This window comes from Papilio xuthus, unplaced genomic scaffold, assembly GCF_000836235.2.
Source record: "Papilio xuthus unplaced genomic scaffold, Pxut_1.1 DF825355.1, whole genome shotgun sequence".
Lineage (NCBI taxonomy): Eukaryota > Metazoa > Arthropoda > Insecta > Lepidoptera > Papilionidae > Papilio > Papilio xuthus.
In genome coordinates, this window is record NW_013533294.1 from 1,051,486 (window position 1) to 1,071,816 (window position 20,331).

Consider the following 20,331-nt stretch of genomic DNA (forward strand, 5'->3'; position numbering starts at 1 on the left):
GAGTCAATAAACCCGGCGCGGTCTTAAAGAAAGGAACGATTTGTTTGTTTGTGTTTTATTGTCACTATCTCTAGGTGAAGATTACTAGATTTTTAAGGTTTCGTACCTCATAGGAAAAAACCGGAACCCTTATACCCCACTTTGTTGTCCGTCAGTCTGTCTGCCAAGAATCTTTTTTTTATTGGCGCGGACGAAATCGCTGGCAGTTACTAGTTAGTTGTAAAATAAAATAGCACCCTGTATTCTAAGACGTAACCTTGCTTGAAGAAACATCAAGCACCTTAGTCCCGCGGTTAACTTCGCAAGTGTAGCACGCAGCCCAGCCTAACTGTAATTATTCATAACCAGTGTTAACTAACTTAAAAAATAATATTAAAATAATTTAAATTATAAAAAAAAAATTTGATACAATGCAATAAAACGAACATATAAAAACTTTTTAAACGCGACTAATACGCTTTGGCACCAGCTTTGTTTATGGCACTTTTTATTTAAGGGTCATTTCCACTATGATTTTTTTTTAATTTTTTTTTACAGATTTTTCTTCTGTGTCTTATTTTTTTTTCTTTGATTATGGTTTTCTATACAAACTTATATTTAATATAGAAATATAAGATTATATCTGTTGTTTAATTTTAATATTATAGGAAAAAAGCATTTTACCGTTACAGTACTTTTGGTGGTTAAGTTTAATATATAAATTAGTGTGTGTCTTATTAACTGGTTCCCGCGACTCCGTCCGCATTAAAAGAAACTTAATGAGTATATGTGTTCTTCCAGACAATGTTCTATCTTGGACAAAATTCCGTTCTGGAAATTGAAACATCCATCCATCTAAACATAAGGATTTATAATATTAGCTAGATTTAATGAATTAAGTATTCAAATATTGGTCATAAAGTTATATGTACATTTAAATATTCTGTTTGTCTGTTTGTGTTCTTATACAGAACAAATACGTTGTAGGTTCATTACGATCCAAAGCAATCGTTAGTTTTTTTAATTCGTCCCGGAGGACTAATTTAGTCCTTTCCTACCCTTTTTCTTATAAGGAAAAGATAAGAAGTGGAAGTGGACTTTCCGGATGAGAGGATGCATGGAAATGTTTCCTTTCTGTGCATCACCTCTGTCGATTGAAGGTAGACTACGCATATGTAGTTGCGTATGTCTATGGGCAACGGTCACTGCTATTACAGCGGTTTCAGGTGGCCGCTCGCTCGTTTGCCACCTTATGATATAAAAATATAAGAGGTTCAGGTTCAGAGGATCACTTTGTTCTCTTAGGCTACACTAATTAAGTTTTTTATATATCCACGAGGACGTAGTCGCCGGCGACAACTAGTATAATATTAAAAGGCGTTTAGGCAAGGTTCCGAATATACTGGCAGCGTTCCCCCTTTGAATATACTAATTCTTTGTCCGATGTGACTGCTAGCTTATAGATAGATAGTTTTTTTTTATGTCTACATTTAGAAGATTTAAAAAGGTAAGATGTCTATTATTTATTCAAATTTCATTCAAAATTAGGTACTAACCGTTTCGTAGCGGAGTTATTAAGTTATTAAAACAAAGCAAAATCGTACATTACTTCAAGATAAATATTAGCTTAGCCGCAGTCCGCGCGCAATTAAAAATAAGTACGATAGGCCTTTCCTGGTGAAATACCACGACCACACAGAAGACACGCCTCAAGTGCGAAGCAATTCCAACTACAGTCTGATGAGTGTGCGTCCCGGAGAACTAATTTAGTCCTCTTTCCCTTCCCACCCTTTTTCTTATAAGGAAAGGATAGGAAGGAAAAGTGGATACACATAAGGAGCAATTTTCTTTTTGAGTGTCCCCTCCTGTGTCGTTTAAAGTACGTACCTGAATTCGGATGTCTATGGGCAGCCGTCGCTTATTCGGCGATCTCTGGTGGCTCGCTCGTTTGCCATCTAATAATATAAAAAAAAATTGTAAATCAAAGAAATTATTGATTTTTTTTTTCTTATGTTTTTTTATAAAATTGTGTTTTTAAAAGCACGGCGTTATAAATCCGCACATAATTTTATTTAGCTTTTAAAATTCAGACTTTGAAAGTTATAAAGATCGAGAATGTTCTAAATTATGTAATTTTAATATTTTAAGGTTCTACTGTTTGAAATTTCCTCAGTATTCTCACTAGAACATATTCAACGAATTTATCTTTAGTAAAAAAACAGAAAGACACAATTTTATATTGATCATCCTGTATAAACCGGTCAATCGATCTATTTTATATCTTGCAAAGTCTTTTGTCTTAAATGTTTTTCGCTTCTATAGATTTTTATAAAGTGTAAAAGTCGTTGCAAATTCAATTCGAGGAAACGTACCTTAAATATGTCGTCGTTCGGGATGTGGTGTAAAATAACGGCCATTTTGACATTTACGTGTTTGATTTACGAATGCATTGGTTTGAGTACATTTGGTGTATCGAATACGAAACCGCCAGCTCCCGCGACACCCAGACCACCACCGGGTAAAGATTTTTTTTAATCTATAATGGGACTTTAGCACTATATTTGTTTTCACATCAAATCACAATGTTAATGTAACACATTTTTAAAACAACACACTTTTAAATTCATCGCACAATATTTCTTTTGGTATTAATGTCCCATTTGATAGAAAGAAATCTTTACCAATATAAAAAACTTAATCAAAACAAAACACACGAAAGATTGTAAAAGAAAATATTCATAAACTAATGTTTGACAGGTTAACTTTTTAAAAATACAAAATGAGGCAAATGTTAATAATCATTCTGCCAATTGTTTTCTTTATTGTTGGTTTTAGTGATGCATCGTTTAGACCAATTCTTGGTATTATAAGACCAGATTCAACGGTTCATTCTCCAACAAGAATTTGGCCTTTGGGTAAGATTTTTTTCCGTAAATGGGGCATTTCTCTATTCTTATTCAAAATTAAATTTTTACTAATTGGCTTGTAAATAATGCGTAATATTTCCAAATTATATTGTTATTATTTTATATGTAAATAATGTGACAAATTTATGCATGATTTTTAAAATGTCATTGCAATTTTATGATCTTACAGAAAAGTTACGAATGTTCTGGAATTTCTGTAAAAAATTGTGAGTACTTTCTTGATGTAATTCTATGAAGCTAATTAAAATAACTACAGTGACATAAATCGTCATAAAAATCATTCGATAATTCTACGATACACAATTTAAATGTAAAACAAACCGAACTGGCAGCAAATAAAAATACCGCACACCACATCAATTAAAAAAAACTATAACCCACGCCATTTGCCTTCACATGTCAAATGTCAAATTGCCACTCAAAGGGAATGGAAATACAGAAAGTAAACACTACAATAAGCAAATCGAACCACAACTGACTTTAACACGCACATTCAGAAATTAAAACAATTTAAAATCAAATCAAACAGACCAATTAAACGCAAACAAACTATAACCTAAAAAAAAATCACTTAATTATTAGCGGCAAAAATTGACAGCTACAACTAGCTAATTTATTTATGGCGTCCACGTGAATGTAAAGAGAACTTTGCAGTACTCTAGCTGTTAAACACACTTTATATATTTTCTGACAGAGCTAACCAGAATAACAACGCTACTTATAAACAAAACAAAAACATACAAAACAAAAAAAAATCAATAATTAACTATTATTTTATTACAAAGAAACAAATAAAAGTGAAACAATGATTAAAGTACTGACAATTGTATTACTCGGCTGGCTCTACGTACAGTCAACCGAAAGTTTTGGCATCTCCTCATTCGGCAAAGCCAACACTGAAACACCGAAACCCGTGACGCCTACACCATTACCCGGTAAGAATTTACTTTTTAATGTCAAATACGCTATGAATTTCCACTGATATCTGTATGAAAACTATAGATATATACTCTGACTATAGACCATCAGCTACACACTTGTATAGTCAACCACATAAGTAATTATTTAAAATCTTCAAATACTTCTATTTATACAGACATTACGCTTCCAACTAATATTATATTTTGACTAATTCGTGAGCGATACAAGTTCTTAAGGTTTTAACAGTGTATACATATTTATGCAGCTGACTGTACTAATATTATTGTCTCTATTATATCAAAGATAATAAAAGGGATGACAATATTTATAAGTGTCAAGATCTATAGTCAGGTATAGAAGTTTTTGTATAGTTTCGGAAGTTGAAATTCATGGTGATTATAAAAAAAAACAGACAAACAAGCACACACATCATGCATGTGTACATTGCAAGCTCATTAAAACACCTTACAAATTACACATAATCATAAAAAACTTCAATTTAAAAAAATCAGGAACTCATCCTTGACAGTTGTGAATTGTTTACGCTTTTTAGTTTACTTGACGTAAAAAATCGAAACATAAAACTCCAACTGTACCTCAAAACTATCATTTATCAATAATTATACACTAAACATCGCAAAAAATCTAAATAAAACGAATATTCAACACCACATCTTGATCCAGATATAAAAATATATATTAAAAAAATATCTACAATTCCTTTACATTTTGAATTTGGATCGACGAAAACTACAAATTCTCCAATGTATTTCTTCATCTTTGAATCTTATTAGCTTTTGAATTTAGTAACCTTCTTATGAAATAAAATAATTCAAATTTACTTTATCCAATTTTATTAAATCACAGAAAAAAAGAACCATATTTAAATGTCAAACTGACATTTCTTTAACCACTCGTAAATTAAGCCAATCACATTCGAGTGAGTCATAGACGAAAAAAAAAATACATTTGACCATAAATAATAAAACTAGTCACACACAATGCGTATATTATGGAAGATCGAGATGTGGTGCAGAAAACAAGCAGCGGCTGCCATTCTGCCACTATTGCTGGTCGGTTGGCTGACTGGAGAGTCATCAGAAGCACTCACGACCTTCGGAAAGAGTAACACCCAGCCACCAAAGGAAGTAGCCCCTACTGCTCCGCCAGGTAATATCCAAAACTGCCAAACACTTGTCTCAATAACCCAGCTGACTAAACCAATACTTTACGTTATTGTTCCCGGCTAATGATACCTTGACATTCAGGAGAAGAATACGAATAGATTGACTACCAACTCATCAAAATCGATTACCTCGTTTAGGTTACAAGAGGTTACAAGAAAATATCAAACTCCTGAGTCAGTCGGGTTTATTGTTTTCTCTGTTTTTCTAAAGAGAATGAAAGAGATGACACTATGCAAGTGTTTAGGCAGTAGAAATTCATATGCTTACGCACATTCATTATAATTAATTGCAAAATATGCACTTATATTAAATGTATAGAATTTTTTTACTTAATACTACTAATAAGAAAGCATGGACGTCGTCAAATTGGATAGGAGGAGTTACGCTTTCTAGACGCCACGAAGTACTAAGATGCCTACAATCTCTTTAGGTCAAACTCAAAAACTATTTGTTAGTTTCTCATTAAAAAATTATAAATACGTTGACATGAATTTTCTTTGTAATAAAAAAGAATTAACTACTGGAACTCCCTCCTTACCTGGATCATGCGTAGATCACCGGCTGGCGACACCCATGCTAGACAGATTTCAAATTTACCATTATAATGTTATAAAATATATTAAAAAAATTATTACGAATCGTATTAGTAATTACATGAGGGTAGATATTTTTTACGAGAAAACCGATTTCTCGTACTTCTGGTACGGCTAAATTGTTTCACATCCCTTATGATTTAAAAATGACAGCTGTCAAAATGATAAAATTATTACATTCAAAATGCAGATGTTACTAATATTATAAATGCGAATGTTTAGATGGCCGTCATACAATACTTTTAATTTACGATAACAAAATACATACAGATAAATAACACGATAACTTGAATACTTCTATTTCATATTTCAGAATCAAATATTTAAATAATCTTTAGGGATCGTAATACAAATGATTAATGTTGTTATATTAAATAAACAAAAGTGTTATTGACTTATAGCATAGACTAAATAACGTTTTAGGTTTTTTTTATATCATAAGGTGGTAAACAAGCGAGCGGTCACCTGAAATCGATCAAAATTGCAAAGTGACCGTTGCCCATAGACATACACAATTGCATATGCGTTGCCTACCTTTAATCGACGGAGGAGAGGATGCACAGAAAGAAAATATTTTCCCCTTCCATGCATCCTCTCATCCGGAAAGTCCACTTCCACTTCCCATCCTTTCCTTATAAGAAAAAGGGTGGGAAGGGAAAGAGGACTAAATTAGGCCTCCGGGACGCACACTCATCACACGAAACGCGGAATTGCTTCCACTTCACGCCTGTCTTCAAAAGGTTAAGGAATTACAGAATATATAAAATGGCTAACAAAATTTACACTTTTGACTTTAAGTATATGTAACATTTAGAAATGCCATTTGAATTTAATCAATCATTCTAACGTTACATTTTTAACGTTAACTGACATTTTGATTAATGATCTTAAAGTGTAACCTTATTTTACGACGTAACCAATGGATACCTTTGAATAACAAAACTAAATACACGTTTAACTATAATTAACAATATTCAATTATTTTAACAGTGGTAGAGCCCGCTTTAACATCTTCGCACGAATTGTAACGGCTCGCACGGTGAAATACCACGACCACATAGAAGACAGGCGTCAAGGGGAAGCAATTCCAACTACAGTCTGATGAGTGTGCGTCCCGGAGGCCAAAATTAATCCTCTTTCCCTTCCCACACTTTTTCTTATAAGGAAAGGATGGGAAGTGGAAGTGGATTTTCCGGATGAGAGGATGCATGGAAATGGGAGATATTATCTTTCTGTGCATCCTCTCCTCCGTCGATTAAAGTTAGGCAACGTATATGCAATTGCTTATGTCTATGGGCAACGGTCACTTCGCTATTTCAGCGATTTCAGGTGGCCGCTCGCTCGTTTGCCACCTTATGATATATAAAAAAATACCTACTACACTTAGATTTAATTTAATCCTTACTCAAGATTACTGGGCGTCCATAAATTACGTGAGGTGTTTTTTTTTATTTTTTGTAGGATGTGATTTTATTCAATAATTCCCCTTCCCCTAATCTCACGTGAGATTTTTAAAAATGTGTGTTTCTTACGCATTACACGATTAAATGGACCAAAATAGTATAAATTATTGTGTTATTTCATTCCGATACTAAATAATCTTGTTTCTTTTTATGTATGCCTAATGTTATTTTACCAATAATTCAATGATAAAATCTACAACAGTTTTACGATTCCCGCCTTTTATTAGTCAGTACCATGCTGTACCAATGACAAGATGGCGGACAATAAAACGACATCTATGTTACATTGTAACTTTTATTCAAAGATATTTATTGATTTAGATTTTAATGTTCGGTTTATACTATTCCAGTCCAGCGATTACAGCGTTGATTTTAAGTGCTGTACTGGAATAATGTTAGAATACGTGCTTGTAACTTTTCTTTACGAGATATTACTAATATTATAAATGCGAATGTTTAGATGTATGTTAGAAGGTATCTCTAGAACTTCTGCATGGTTTTTAATTAAATTTGTCATAGATGTAGAACATTGTCTGGAAGAACACATAGACTACTATTTTTTTTTAAAACCGCGTATTCGACAGTTTCGTCGATAAATTAGGAATAGCTCAATTCTTGTCGTGAGTTCAGTTCATGAAAAATTAACAACATGTTTCTAAATGTCACCCCATTAAGTATTTATAGATGATTCCATTAGAAAAGTTACAATAGTAGTAGTATAGACTCGTACATTTTTAATTTTTTCGCTTCGTGAATAACAAGTAACTTATCTTTAAAACATTGCGTTATTTATAACCTAGAAACAATTATTGCTTTTGTATATTATTGCTAACTTCACAGTATTTTTTTAAATGTCAAAATTAACGGAAATACAACCTCTTTTCTTAATTTTATTATTTTTATCCTGTGACCTTGACCAGTAATAAATCGTTAGTAAATTACAGATGATAAAAGTACGATCGTAAAATAACATAACATTAATGTCGGTCAGTGTAACCTACGTTTTTTGTGCTCTGACGTCACAATATGGCGCCGATTTATGCATGTTTTAACTCATAGTATATGTGTAGAATACAGTAAAGAAAATAAAGGACAAGAAGACTGCTTCCGAGGAAGGCAAACTGCGCACATGCATGCAAAATTAGCATAATGATATGCTTAGTCCCTTGGAAATATTCAAATGGCCAGAGCAATGCCGATGCTAAACTCGTATGCGCCTTTGACATGACGCAAAAAATGGCGCGAAAATGTATGACGTATGTCACGCTAAGTTTTTCAAAGGCAAAGGTATTACTCGTAGAGCCACAGCGCGATTGTTATGTGCTTTTTCTTTTAACTAAATGGCTTATATACAGCCAATCTTTGTTATTTATTAGTAAAAGAGTTAACAGGATTATAAAAGAGTTTGGTTAGTTCTTGTTACAGTTGATTTTGTCTGACGCGACCGACAATGTTATTTGACTTGTGGACATCATCAAACTAAATTATCACAGCTCACTAGCGCCCCTTTATTAGTGTCAAAAAAGTATTACAAGATTCTTGTTAAACTGTAGCTGTATAGGATTTATTCTTTTATGGCATTTTTGGTAGTTTTATTTATTTTATGACAGTACGAACCGCGATAGAAGCGCCTCAGTCGCTGACTAAATATCCTTGTTTGTTTATACGCTTTGTTTTAAAAGTAATTAACAAATTACAATGAAATTCATCATCATCATCATCGTCATCAGCTCACTATATGTCCCCACTGAGGGGCTCGGAGCCGACCCTAAGTTAAGGGTGATTAGGCCATAGTCAACCACGCTGGCCAAGTGCGGGTTGACTTTACACATATCTTTTAATATCTTCTCAGATATGTGCAGCATCACGATGTTTTTCTTCACCGTAAGAACGTCGGATAAATGTACATATGTAAATCAGAAATCGAAAAACATTAGTACATGACGGGATTCGAACCCAGGACTTGCAGATTGCAAATCAAGTGCTTGACCCCTGAACCACCGACGCTCTATGCGCGACAATGAAATTGTTAGACATTAAATGTTTTTACGGTGAAGGAAAACATCATGATACTGCACATATCTGAGAAAGTCAAACAAATGTGTGAAGTCAACCCGCACTTGTCCAGCGTGGTTGACTATGCCCTAATCACCCTTAAATTAGGGTACGCTCCAAGCCCCTCGATTGGGACGTATAGTGAGCTGATGATGATGATATGTTAAATTGGGCTGACGTTTCTTCGAAATAACACGGTTTTGAGGAATACATTCCTTAAATGATTGCTGTAATTGAACAATGAACTTTGTATGTTAGAATTTCAATCGCAATTCAGTTGTTAGGGGTAGTTTACACTAAAGTTAAGTTTATTTGAAAGAATTTACGAAATTTAAAATATACATTTTTGTCCACAGATTTACATAGCGCAAAGTTTTTTTATTATTTACTTTACTATAGTATGTCTATTTGCGATAGATTAGTTTTACAACTGATGCTTATTAAGTATCGAATTTTGGATGAGGATTAATGATGTACTTAATGAATGGTTGCCACCGTTCTTCTTATAAGAAAACGGTTGGGAAGGAAAAGAGGACTTTCCGGATGAGAGGATGCATGGAAAGGGAAAATATTTTCTTTCTGTGCATCCTCTCCGTCGATTAAAGGTAGGCAACGCATATGCAATTGCGTATGTCTATGGGCAACGGTCACTTCGCTATATCAGTGTTTTCAGGTGGCCGCTCGCTCGTTTGCCACCTTATGATATATAAAAAAAATTAGGGCTCCGCTACCAATGCTACCTTCAGTCAAAATACACCCCAATGCTTGAATTATTTCGTCCAAGTCTAAATAATTCGAACAATTTTATAAAGTTCTAACTAAAACAAAACAAATGAAAATGTTCAACGAACTTTATTTAAATAAGTCAATGAATTTTATTTGGATTAAGATTTATATTAACTTAAGTTCTAGATCTTATACAGCGTGTCCCAAAATTCAACAATAAAACGGTTATGGTGTATAACAAGATCGATAACTACACGGTGAATAATACTATAAAAAATTCAACTATTTTTGTTTAAAAGTTACATTAACTTTTATGACTTTTCTTATAATTTGATATCCTCCGCCATATGATAAGACATCCCGTGTAGTTCAGCTGAGCTGAACAATTTAATGTCTGTGAGTAGCGGTCAATTAGTCCTATATATTTCGCTTATTGATTTGCCGTCTGTTAGTTAAGAAAAAACATTCAAAAGATTAATATTGTAACTCTATGACCTATACCTATTTTTTTTATATCATAAAGTGGCAAACGAGCGAGCGTCCACCTGAAATCGCTGAAATAGCGAAGTGAACGTTGCCCATATACATACGCAATTGGATATGCGTTGCCTACCTTTAATCGACGGAGGAGAGGATGCACAGAAAGAAAATAATTTCCCTTTCCATGCATCCCCTCATCCGGAAAGTCCACTTCCACTTCCCATCATTTCCTTATAAGGAAAAGGGTGTGAAGGGAAAGAGGACTAAATTAGGCCTCCGGGACGCAAACTAATCAGACGAAACGCGGAATTGCTTCCACTTGACGCCTGTCTTCTGTGTGGTCGTGGTATCTTACCGGGCGAGACCAATTCGTGCGAACATGTTAAATCGGGCTCTATCACTGTTAAAGCCCGCTGACAGAAAGTGGCGCTACAAAGCCACAGATTTGTAGCGCCCCTTTCTGTCCAGCGCCCTGGGTCGTCCAACCGCGCCCTTCCCTTAGGCCGGCCCTGTCTAAAATCACAAATTAACTTATAAGCATTGTTTTTTTTAGTTCTAGTTTCAATTTAAGTATATATTGTTACAAATATTATCACTGTAATAAATCTTAACACGTTATTAATAATAATAAACAAAGAAATAATATTAATATAAGTATTTAATTTGATGATCGCATGATGGAAATGGCGGGCATTCATTTAATTGTTCGTGATTATTTCAGTATATTGCGTTTGATTTCTGAACGTTAAGAATTCTTTTGCTTTTATAAAAAATGATAAAATATAAAAAAAAAAATGTCATCGTCATCATCAGCTCACTATACGTTCCCGTTTAGGGGCTCGGAGTCTACCCTAAGTAAGGGTGATTAGGCCATAGTCAACCACACTGGCCTAGTGCAGGTTGACTTCACACATATGTTTGAGTTTGTTAGATATGTGCAGCATCACGATGTTTTCCTTCACCGTAACGTCGGATAAATAAATGAAAAACACATTGGTAGATGGCGGGATTCGAACCCAGGACCTGCAGATTGCAAGTCAAGTGCTTGACCCCTGAGCCACAGACGCTCGCGACGCAAAACAAAAAATAATTGCATTTAATTTTAGTGGCTGAATATCAAAAATTCCTTTGCCTCTAAAGACGATATTTTTAATTAATTGCGTTTTAGTTTTCTGGCTGAATATCCATAATTCCTTTGCCTTTAAAAACAGTATACAATTAAAACTAAATTGTGTTTTTAATTTTCGTGGCTTTAAAATACCTTTACCTTTTCGCTCTTTCTAATCTATATTTAAAAGTAAACTTCGTGTAACCTTACAGCGAAGGTTGTGTAACTAGGTCTTTACGGTAACCTAAGATTAAGTTTAAAAAGCATAGCTTCATTTGTTCATTTTTTTTTACATATTTACTCCCTTGTCACAATATATATTTAAATATATCTATATATATAAAAGAAAGTGGTGTTAGTTACACTATTTATAACTCAAGATCGGCTCTACCGATATGACTGAAAATTTGTGAGGAGGTAGCTTAGAGCCAGGAGACGGACATGGGATACTATTTATTATGCCTTGAAGAGTTGCTTTTTATTTAACTTACTAATATTATAAATGCGAATGTTTAGATGGATGTGATGTGGATTGATGAATGGGTTACTAACTACTACACTAATTAAGTTTTTTATATATGTCCACGCGGACGGAGTTGTGAACGACAACAAAGTCATGGATGAAACGTCAAAAACTGAAAAGAGGTTATGTTCTTTAGCTCCTATTTTAACGTAATATTATTATAAATGTAATTTGGTAAATAATTTTATATAAATTATTTGTTATAGGTTAGTAATTTTTAATCTGTGTACTTTAATTACTATTATAATCTTTGCTCTGTTTTCGCCTTAACCCAGATACATGCTAATAGATGGCGCTTTACGATATTTCCACTACGGAAGCGTGGTAGATTTATACATCCAACTAACATAGACCTTTAGAGCCGTTGGATTTATTAAAGAATATAGGTCTTCGTTATTTGGATGACTTTCTACCCTTTCGTGTTGCTTGTAGCCACTGTTTTTATCTGTAAAGGAATTTCAAATTAGCTACGATGTTGTTTTAATTTGTACTTAACTTCAATGCAGGAAGGTGTATTTTCGTTTATCAGGTGTTAATCTAATGCAACGATAGTAAGAATTCATTTTGGAATAAGTTTTTACTATGGTTGTTTCTGGCAGGAAACTTTCTGCATTTAAAAAAAAAAATGTTCGATATTTAAATTCGATTCTTTTTTTTTAAACTTTGACATGTACGCGGGAAAATTTTCAAAGACTAAACAACACGCAGTTATAAAAATAAGTAATGATTAATACGATAAGAAAGAAATAGGCCGTTTCTTCAACAAAAAAAATGTAAAAAGCCTCATTTCAAGCTAACCTTTCTACGGGCTATCATTTATTATGCCCCCTGCTGTATTTGCATACTCGGGCACGCGAGTTTACCGCCATTTTTTGACGTTGAAATGATTTTTATTTGGTGGCCAGTGTTATCCAAATTCTCATACAGAAAATAGGAATGGAATTAGAAAACATTAAAATCAATAAGAGAAAAACATTAAATATATTTTTAGAGACTAAAAAACTCTACTAATTTCTACGTACTTCAAAAAAAAAAATTACCAAAAACAACAAAATTTTGTAATCACGTGAAATAAAACTACAAACTTTGTTGTTTTTCTTGATTTTCTTTTAACGAGCAAAAGTTACATTTCGAAGTGCGAAAAAGTCTTTCCAAAACTATTTTGGTTGTAAATGGACACTTGGCAGAAAGTTCATGACATTTGACATTAAAAAAATACATGACAGTTAAAAAAAGCGCGGCAAATTTATGCAATCTGTGTTGTAAATGTGATATTCCATACGATATTTTTAGGCTTATTTTACCGCGATGACCTTTTCAGTTTTATTAATAGCGCGTAATTTACTTTTATAAAACATTTTAGGTTATTCTTTCATAGCAACGGAGAGGCGAATAACTAAATAATAATTTTATCACTATAGCAGGGCCATTTTAATAATTCACATTTTAATACTGCATCGAAATTCAACAGCGCGAAATTAAAAAAAAATAACTTAGTAGCCTATGTGTTCTTTCAGACTGTTCTACATCTATGACAAATTTCTCCGAGATCTATACAGCCGTTCTGAATATACTTTCTAACAAACATCTAAACATTCGCATTTATAATATTAGTAAATTAATCGATACAGTAAAATAAAGTATGAATGCTATTCGAACCATAAAAAGGAGGTTATAACACAAAGTATTCATAAAGGCAATGCTCTTTATAAATGGATAGGCGATTGCTTTCTATTGCTTCATTCCTTAAACGCGTGACGAAAATCAAATAGGCACAAAATATTACGTCTTACGCCCATCCATTTATAGAGTGATACGGTTGAATTATTTTTTTTAAACAAACGCTTGCATGTGTCTTATCTTCCAGCCCGTCCGTGCTCCCGTCAAGCTGATTGCGCGGGCATCAGCAGCTCATCATGCGTCAGAACTCATTACGACTCGGTGACAAGATGTCTCTGCGGTGATAACTCTCCACCATTGAACGGACAATGCGAGGCTCAATCGAAACGTAAGTCATTCATGTTTAACTCACTTTATTTATCTCTAATACAAGTAATAAGTTTGTCTAGATCATAATCAATCTGCCCTTATCCCTATGGACAGTATGTCCACCATACATCTCTATCAACCATGCCTGAATCCACTCCCTTCTTACATATATCCCCTTTAACATAATCCATACTTTCTTTGGTCTTTCTGTCACCCGCGACTCCGTCCACGCGGAATTTAAAAAAAACTATTTGACGCAGCGTAATGTTTTATAGCTTAAAGCCTTCCTCTATAAATGGACTATACAACAAAAAAGAATTTTTCAAATGGGACCAGTAGTTCCTGAGATTAGCGCGTTTAAACAAACTCTTCCGCTTTATAATAGCATAGCAAACCTTCAGTAATTTAAATAAAAAGTAAGAACTCTTCACTCTGCACAAAAATAAAGAGTACATTTGTTGTCTAAGAAAGAACTGTACTAGATGAATTTATATCGTAACTCAATCGTTTGCAAACTGTCATCATCATCAGCTCACTATACGTCCCCACTGAGGGGCTCGGAGCCTACCTTAAGTTAAGGGTGATTAAGCCATAGTCAACCACACTGACCAAGTGCTGCGACTTCACACATATCTTTGACTTTCTCAGATATGTGCAGCATAACGATGTTTTCCTTCACCGTAACATCGGATAAATGTACATATGTAAATCGTTAATCGAAAAACTTTGGTACATGGTGGGATTCGAACCCAGGACCTGCAGATTGCTGTAAATATAGAAAATTATAATAATTTCCATAAGAAATAATATTAAAATAATATTCTGCCACAGTATGGTGACCTTTTCAAAATGGCGTCAAATTTATAACCAGTCTTGGTCATTTATTGCTATAAATGCGAGCATTTACTTTAATTATATTTAAACTCGCAATATTTTAAAATGAAATATATGTTTTAACAATTCAAATGTTTGAATATAACAAAATAATTTTCTGTTGGCAGAATTATATAAGTACTTTTGCCTCTTTTTTTTTAAATATTGACATTTCTCTCTTTAACTTTTAATTTAATATTTCGCAATTAACTTCTTACTAATATTGTAAATGCGAATGTTTGAATAGACAGATGGATAGATGTTATAAGGTATCTCCAGATTGGCTGAAAGGATCTCGATGAAATTTGTCACACATATAGAACATAGTCTGGAAGAACACATAGACTACTCAGGTTTTTTTTTAAATCCCGCGCGGACGGAGTCGCCGTCGACAGCTACTTTCAAATAATAATTAGTTTTAAACAAAAAAAATACATACACATAAAACGATTAAGGGTATTCGTGACTTTGATTCCATTAAACTAACCTAAAACATCAGATAGAGATTAAATACACGTAAAAAGGTAACATTTTGCTCTACATTTAAAAAAATAATAACTAATTACGAACAAGGGCTAACTTTCATGTTTAGATGAAATAAACGATTGCGATTTGACGTTTATAACTTTCAAAATGGCCGAAAGTCAAAGTCGTTTGCGCGGGAAAAGGAATCAAGATTGTGAACGAAGGATTTAATGCAAGGTCATTGCGAGGAAATCGAGTTAAAATAAAATGGTCGTCAACCTAAACAATGGATTTTTTCTGGTCGCAATATTAAAATATTATAACTAACTTATTAACTTCGACACGCTAAAATATAAAGACACCTTTAGTACTTATGTTCTATTATATATTTAAAATATCTTAAGCCGATATTCAAACGGTTTTATTAAGATTTCACGGTTGAATTCAGTGAAAAAGAGAAATTATTTTAACAAGCTATATTAGCTAACAATCTTACTTATTGACTATAAATTTATTTTGTAAAGTTTGAGCGTCGAAATTAATGGTAGAAACATGTTTATTTTTCATACATCTATAATTACTGCCTTATAAAGGTAAAATTGTTTAGTTAGGTTTGTTATATTCTCATTTCCAAACATTTTCCGTGGAATTTTCAGTCTTACCCTTATAGTTATTGAGTAGACTTTAATTATTTCCTTATTTACAATATTCATCAGAGAACCCACGAATCATCATTCCTTTCCTTACCCAATTCTTTGTAGGTTGCAACTCCCCTTTCTTTTTGTGACTCTCTACTTTTTTATACTCTTTGCCCTCCATATACAAACCACAGATAAACAAACGAGTCACAGATTAACAGACAAACCACAGATAAACAGACGTCCCACTGATAATTTTTATTATGATTTATTTCAGTTCTTTACCACGTTTGTGCGAACAGCGATGAATGTAACGATGGCTTGGTGTGCGGTGCACCCAACATTACCGGCAACGCACAGCCACATCTCCGTGTCCTGACTCCACAAGATAAGATCTGCCTTTGTGATACCGAGAGTGGATACAGGGAACGTGAATATACTTGCAGCGGTAAGTAGTAGTTCACAAATCATAAAGTGTTTTTTTATATCATAAGGTGGCAAACGAGCGAGCGGCCACCGGAAATCGCTAAAATAGCGAAGTGACCGTTGCCCATAGACATACGCAATCGCATATGTGTTGCCTACCTTTAATCGACGGAGGACAGGATGCACAGAAAGAAAATATTTTCCCTTCCCATGCATCCTCTCTTCCGGAAAGTCCACTTCAACTTCCCATCCTTCCCTTACAATAAAAAGGGGGGAAGGGAAAGGGGACTAAATTAGGCCTCCGGGACGCACACTCATCAGACTGTAGTTGGAATTTCTTCCACTTAACGCCTGTTTTCTGTGTGTGAGTGTAAGCTACGTATAAGAGAGTTGATGGTTCAGGGGTTTACTTGCGATCTGCAGGTCCAAGGTTCGAATCCCGCCATGTCCCAATGTCTGTTAGGCTCCGAGACCCTCAGTGGGGAAGTATAGTGAGTTGATGATGAAAGCAGAGGTTATTATACACGAATTTATCAATTTCAATCCAATTTCAAATCTTTGCTTAGCTTTTGTTTTCCGTTATAATTTTAACATGCATATTTTCAGATGCTGAAATTCTCAAGACTTCCATCTTTGCGATCATCTTCGTCACTAGCTTAAGGAAAATTGTATTTTATTAATCGGTCCTTAATGTTTTTTCTAGTTTTTATTTCATTTTTAATTCTAACATGAGTATCCATTATTGAAATTGTCTCATAAGATTGTAGTAGGTATTAAATTAAATGTCACTTTCATATCTAATCTATGACTAACGTTATTCAATAATTACATTCCAAAGTAACGAACGTTTTCCAAATAAGATATGACCTAAAGGTCTATGTTACCAGGTCATAAAATTAAAAAAAAATTACATTATTGTGTAGCCACAGCTTAATATATTCATTTTAAATAATTCTACAATATAATGAAAAATAAATTTACGAACAGAATGCAAATCTATATATATATAAAAGAAAGTCGTGTTAGTTACACTATTTATAACTCAAGAATGGCTTTACCGATATGCCTGAAAATTCGTGAGGAGGTAGGATACTTTTTTTTAATTTATGCCTTGAAGAGCTGCTTTTTATTTTCCTTATCTATATATTAAGATTTTTTTATATTCACGCGGACGGAGTAGTGGGCGACAGCTAATTGTTTTATAATTATGATAAAATTAGCTGTCATTTTCATATTTAGTCTATGTTAAATGTCATTTGACAGATAAAATTAACGCTTTTAATTAATTCACTAAAATCACAGCAATTAATAACTACGATAAATAGACTTAAAATACGATTAAGAGTTTAAGTAATAATATAAAGAGTTAATACGTAACTAAACTTTGCTGTTATTTGCTTCACTATTTGTTAGTTTGATGGTTAAATATGTAGGCTTTAAACGTGACGCAACAAGCACTTATTTGAGAAGAAATTCATATGTTTGAAGTCAAACCACACTTGGCTAGCGTTGTTCAGTTTGGTCTAATCACCCGTAACTTACTTGAGCTATGGGCTTTGCTTTCCGATGATATAATCTAGATCTAGATCAGGCTTGTAGTTAACATTCTTTTCTGTATTTCAAAGGGAGCACTTATCAACAATTTGGTCTAATTCTTAAATAAAATACTGGCAATAGGTTATTGATTATACGTACCTTAAATTAACGATTTTTTAGGGAGGGGAGTAGACTTCTCTGTTCTCTTTTGGTGACGCCCATGGCTCAAGTCTAAGCAAACATTTATGAGCCGATGATAACGTTATAAAATGTCTTGTTCAATAAATTTTTATTCACAATTATGTTTTGTATAGTAAAAAGTTTATATATCGTTAGAATTTCTAAATTCTATTATTGTTTGTCATTAGTTTTATAGTAATTATCAAATGTTAAATTCTAATATCCCTCTCTATTCGAATTCAGTCTTATATTAAGTGCCATATTGTAATTATTACGATTTTTAATATCCCTTCTAAATCTTGCAACAAAATTAAGGTCGAAATTTTCTATTTATTCATCACTAGTTTACATATGTCTTGATAGGCACTGTATTTTAAACAGGCTGTTAAAATCTATAGATTCAAACTATTTAACTAGATACGCGCACTATTTCATTCAGTCTATTTAGATGTAAGCTTCTTTATACGTATTGATGTTTTAAATTAGATGTATGTTTAGAATATTGTGGTTTGTTTTGGTGTTTTCAATAAATATGTTTCTCACTCGATAAATGTTTTATTTTTTCTGACCTAATAATGCAATGTTTAACACGAATGTTGAAGAACTTTTCTTACAGCTGGCAACACAGATTTATTTTAAATCGGATTATAGTTAAAATTCGTTTAAAAGTGATATTTAATTAAGAAGCATTAGAATAATAAAAAATATTGAAACAGATAATAAAATTTGCCACAAAAGCTTTGTATCTAGTGCATGAAAAAAAACTGTCAAAATAAAAACAATTAATCAACTGTCAGAATGACAATGACATTATAAGTAAACACAAACCACATGTATACGTAAAAATAAAACGAAGTACAATTATGGAAAAAGATACTTTAAACGAACTGCAGCAATTCCTTAAACCAGAATCGAGGATAGATCTAAAATTGATATCTCTAGATCATTTAATCGGCGTATCCGGTACCGAAGATGGTGTCAAAATTTTAGTGGGAAATGAAAATATTTTAAAAAGTGTCATCGATTGCACAAATGATAAACTGGATAATGTCTCCAAAAAGGCTTTACTGCTTCTTATAAATATAACAGCGTATTCAGAAGGTTCTATACAACTATTAAAACTCAAACCGAACGATAACAAAAGTGTGGTGGACATTTTTGTTGGTTATATTCTAGACGCTCAGAAAACTCACGCAGATGCTGTATGTATGATACTTTCAAATATAACTAGAGTCGAAGAAAACGTTGAACAATGTGTTGACATATTATATAAACATTTAAACGATCTTTTAAATGTATTCGTGAACACGGAATACAACAAAAAAGGTTGCAATTTAGAATACCTTGGACCAATGTTTAGTAATTTAAGTCGAAGTGAACGTGTACGTAATTGGTTGACAAAAGAAAATCCATATGTACCATTAATAAAATTGCTACCGTTTTGTCAATACGAAAAATCAATAATAAGAAGAGGTGGAGCTATTGGTACTATAAGAAATCTAACCTTCGATGTAAAATATCATAAATTCCTTCTAAGTCCTGATTTAGATTTACTAACATACTTACTTGGTCCTTTAATGGGTGGTGAGGATTACTCTGATGATGAGATGGATAAGCTTCCTATATCTTTACAATATCTACCGAAAGAGAAACAAAGAGAAATAGATGTAGATATACGTAAAATGATTTTAGAAACATTTAATAAATTATGTTCTAGACGTGAATATAGAGAGATTTTACGTGAAAATGGTGTATATTATGTACTCAGAGAGTTACATAAGTGGGAAAAAGAACCGTCTGTCCGTTTAGCTTGTGAGAATGTGGTTGATATTTTAATACAGAAAGAAGAAGAAGTTGGAGCAGATGATCTTTCTAAGGTAGATATACCTGAAGACATGGTTGAGAAATTTGAAAAAATGGACGCTGAGTATTTGAATGAAGTATAATATAAAATAACTATAGATAAATGTTATATAGTGTATTATTTAATTAACTGTTGCCCGCGACTTCGTCTACAAGGAATTAAAAAAAAACTTTTTGCGTCCCGGAGGCCTAATTTAGTCCTCTTTCCTTTCCCACCCTTTTTCTTATATGGAAAGGATGAATGTGGAAGTGGACTTTCGGGATGAGAGGATGCATGGAAAGGGAAAATATTTTCTTTGTGTACATTGCCGCTCGCTTCTTTGCCAGCTTATGATGTAAAAAAAACTTTATTAGTAGCCTTTGCATTCTTCCAAATTTCGTCGATATATATTGAGCCAT

The 20,331-nt window shown here is 33.2% G+C and overlaps 2 protein-coding genes across 7 annotated transcripts; both read left to right on the top strand.

The window, feature by feature from the left end:
* The first annotated feature begins 208 nt into the window (after nucleotides 1-208).
* On the top strand, nucleotides 209-17,274 carry sosie (oogenesis-related protein sosie). 6 transcript variants are annotated; one of them, XM_013323412.1, is made up of 5 exons: nucleotides 209-330; nucleotides 4,847-4,997; nucleotides 13,830-13,970; nucleotides 16,205-16,375; nucleotides 16,960-17,274. In XM_013323412.1, exons 2-5 carry the CDS (start codon nucleotides 4,853-4,855, stop codon nucleotides 17,031-17,033), a joined length of 531 nt encoding a protein of 176 aa, XP_013178866.1. In that variant the 5' UTR covers nucleotides 209-330; nucleotides 4,847-4,852; the 3' UTR covers nucleotides 17,034-17,274. The 6 variants fall into 6 exon arrangements, with proteins under 6 accessions (XP_013178866.1, XP_013178868.1, XP_013178869.1 ...); XM_013323414.1 differs by lacking the exon at nucleotides 4,847-4,997 and adding an exon at nucleotides 2,314-2,497 and having other exon boundaries at nucleotides 210-330; XM_013323415.1 differs by lacking the exon at nucleotides 4,847-4,997 and adding an exon at nucleotides 3,692-3,841 and having other exon boundaries at nucleotides 210-330.
* Nucleotides 17,275-18,884: 1,610 nt separating this feature from the next.
* Nucleotides 18,885-20,027, top strand: LOC106125983 (protein HGH1 homolog). The gene has a single exon (XM_013323397.1). It carries the CDS (start codon nucleotides 18,933-18,935, stop codon nucleotides 20,013-20,015), a length of 1,083 nt encoding a protein of 360 aa, XP_013178851.1. The 5' UTR covers nucleotides 18,885-18,932; the 3' UTR covers nucleotides 20,016-20,027.
* Nucleotides 20,028-20,331: the final 304 nt, after the last annotated feature.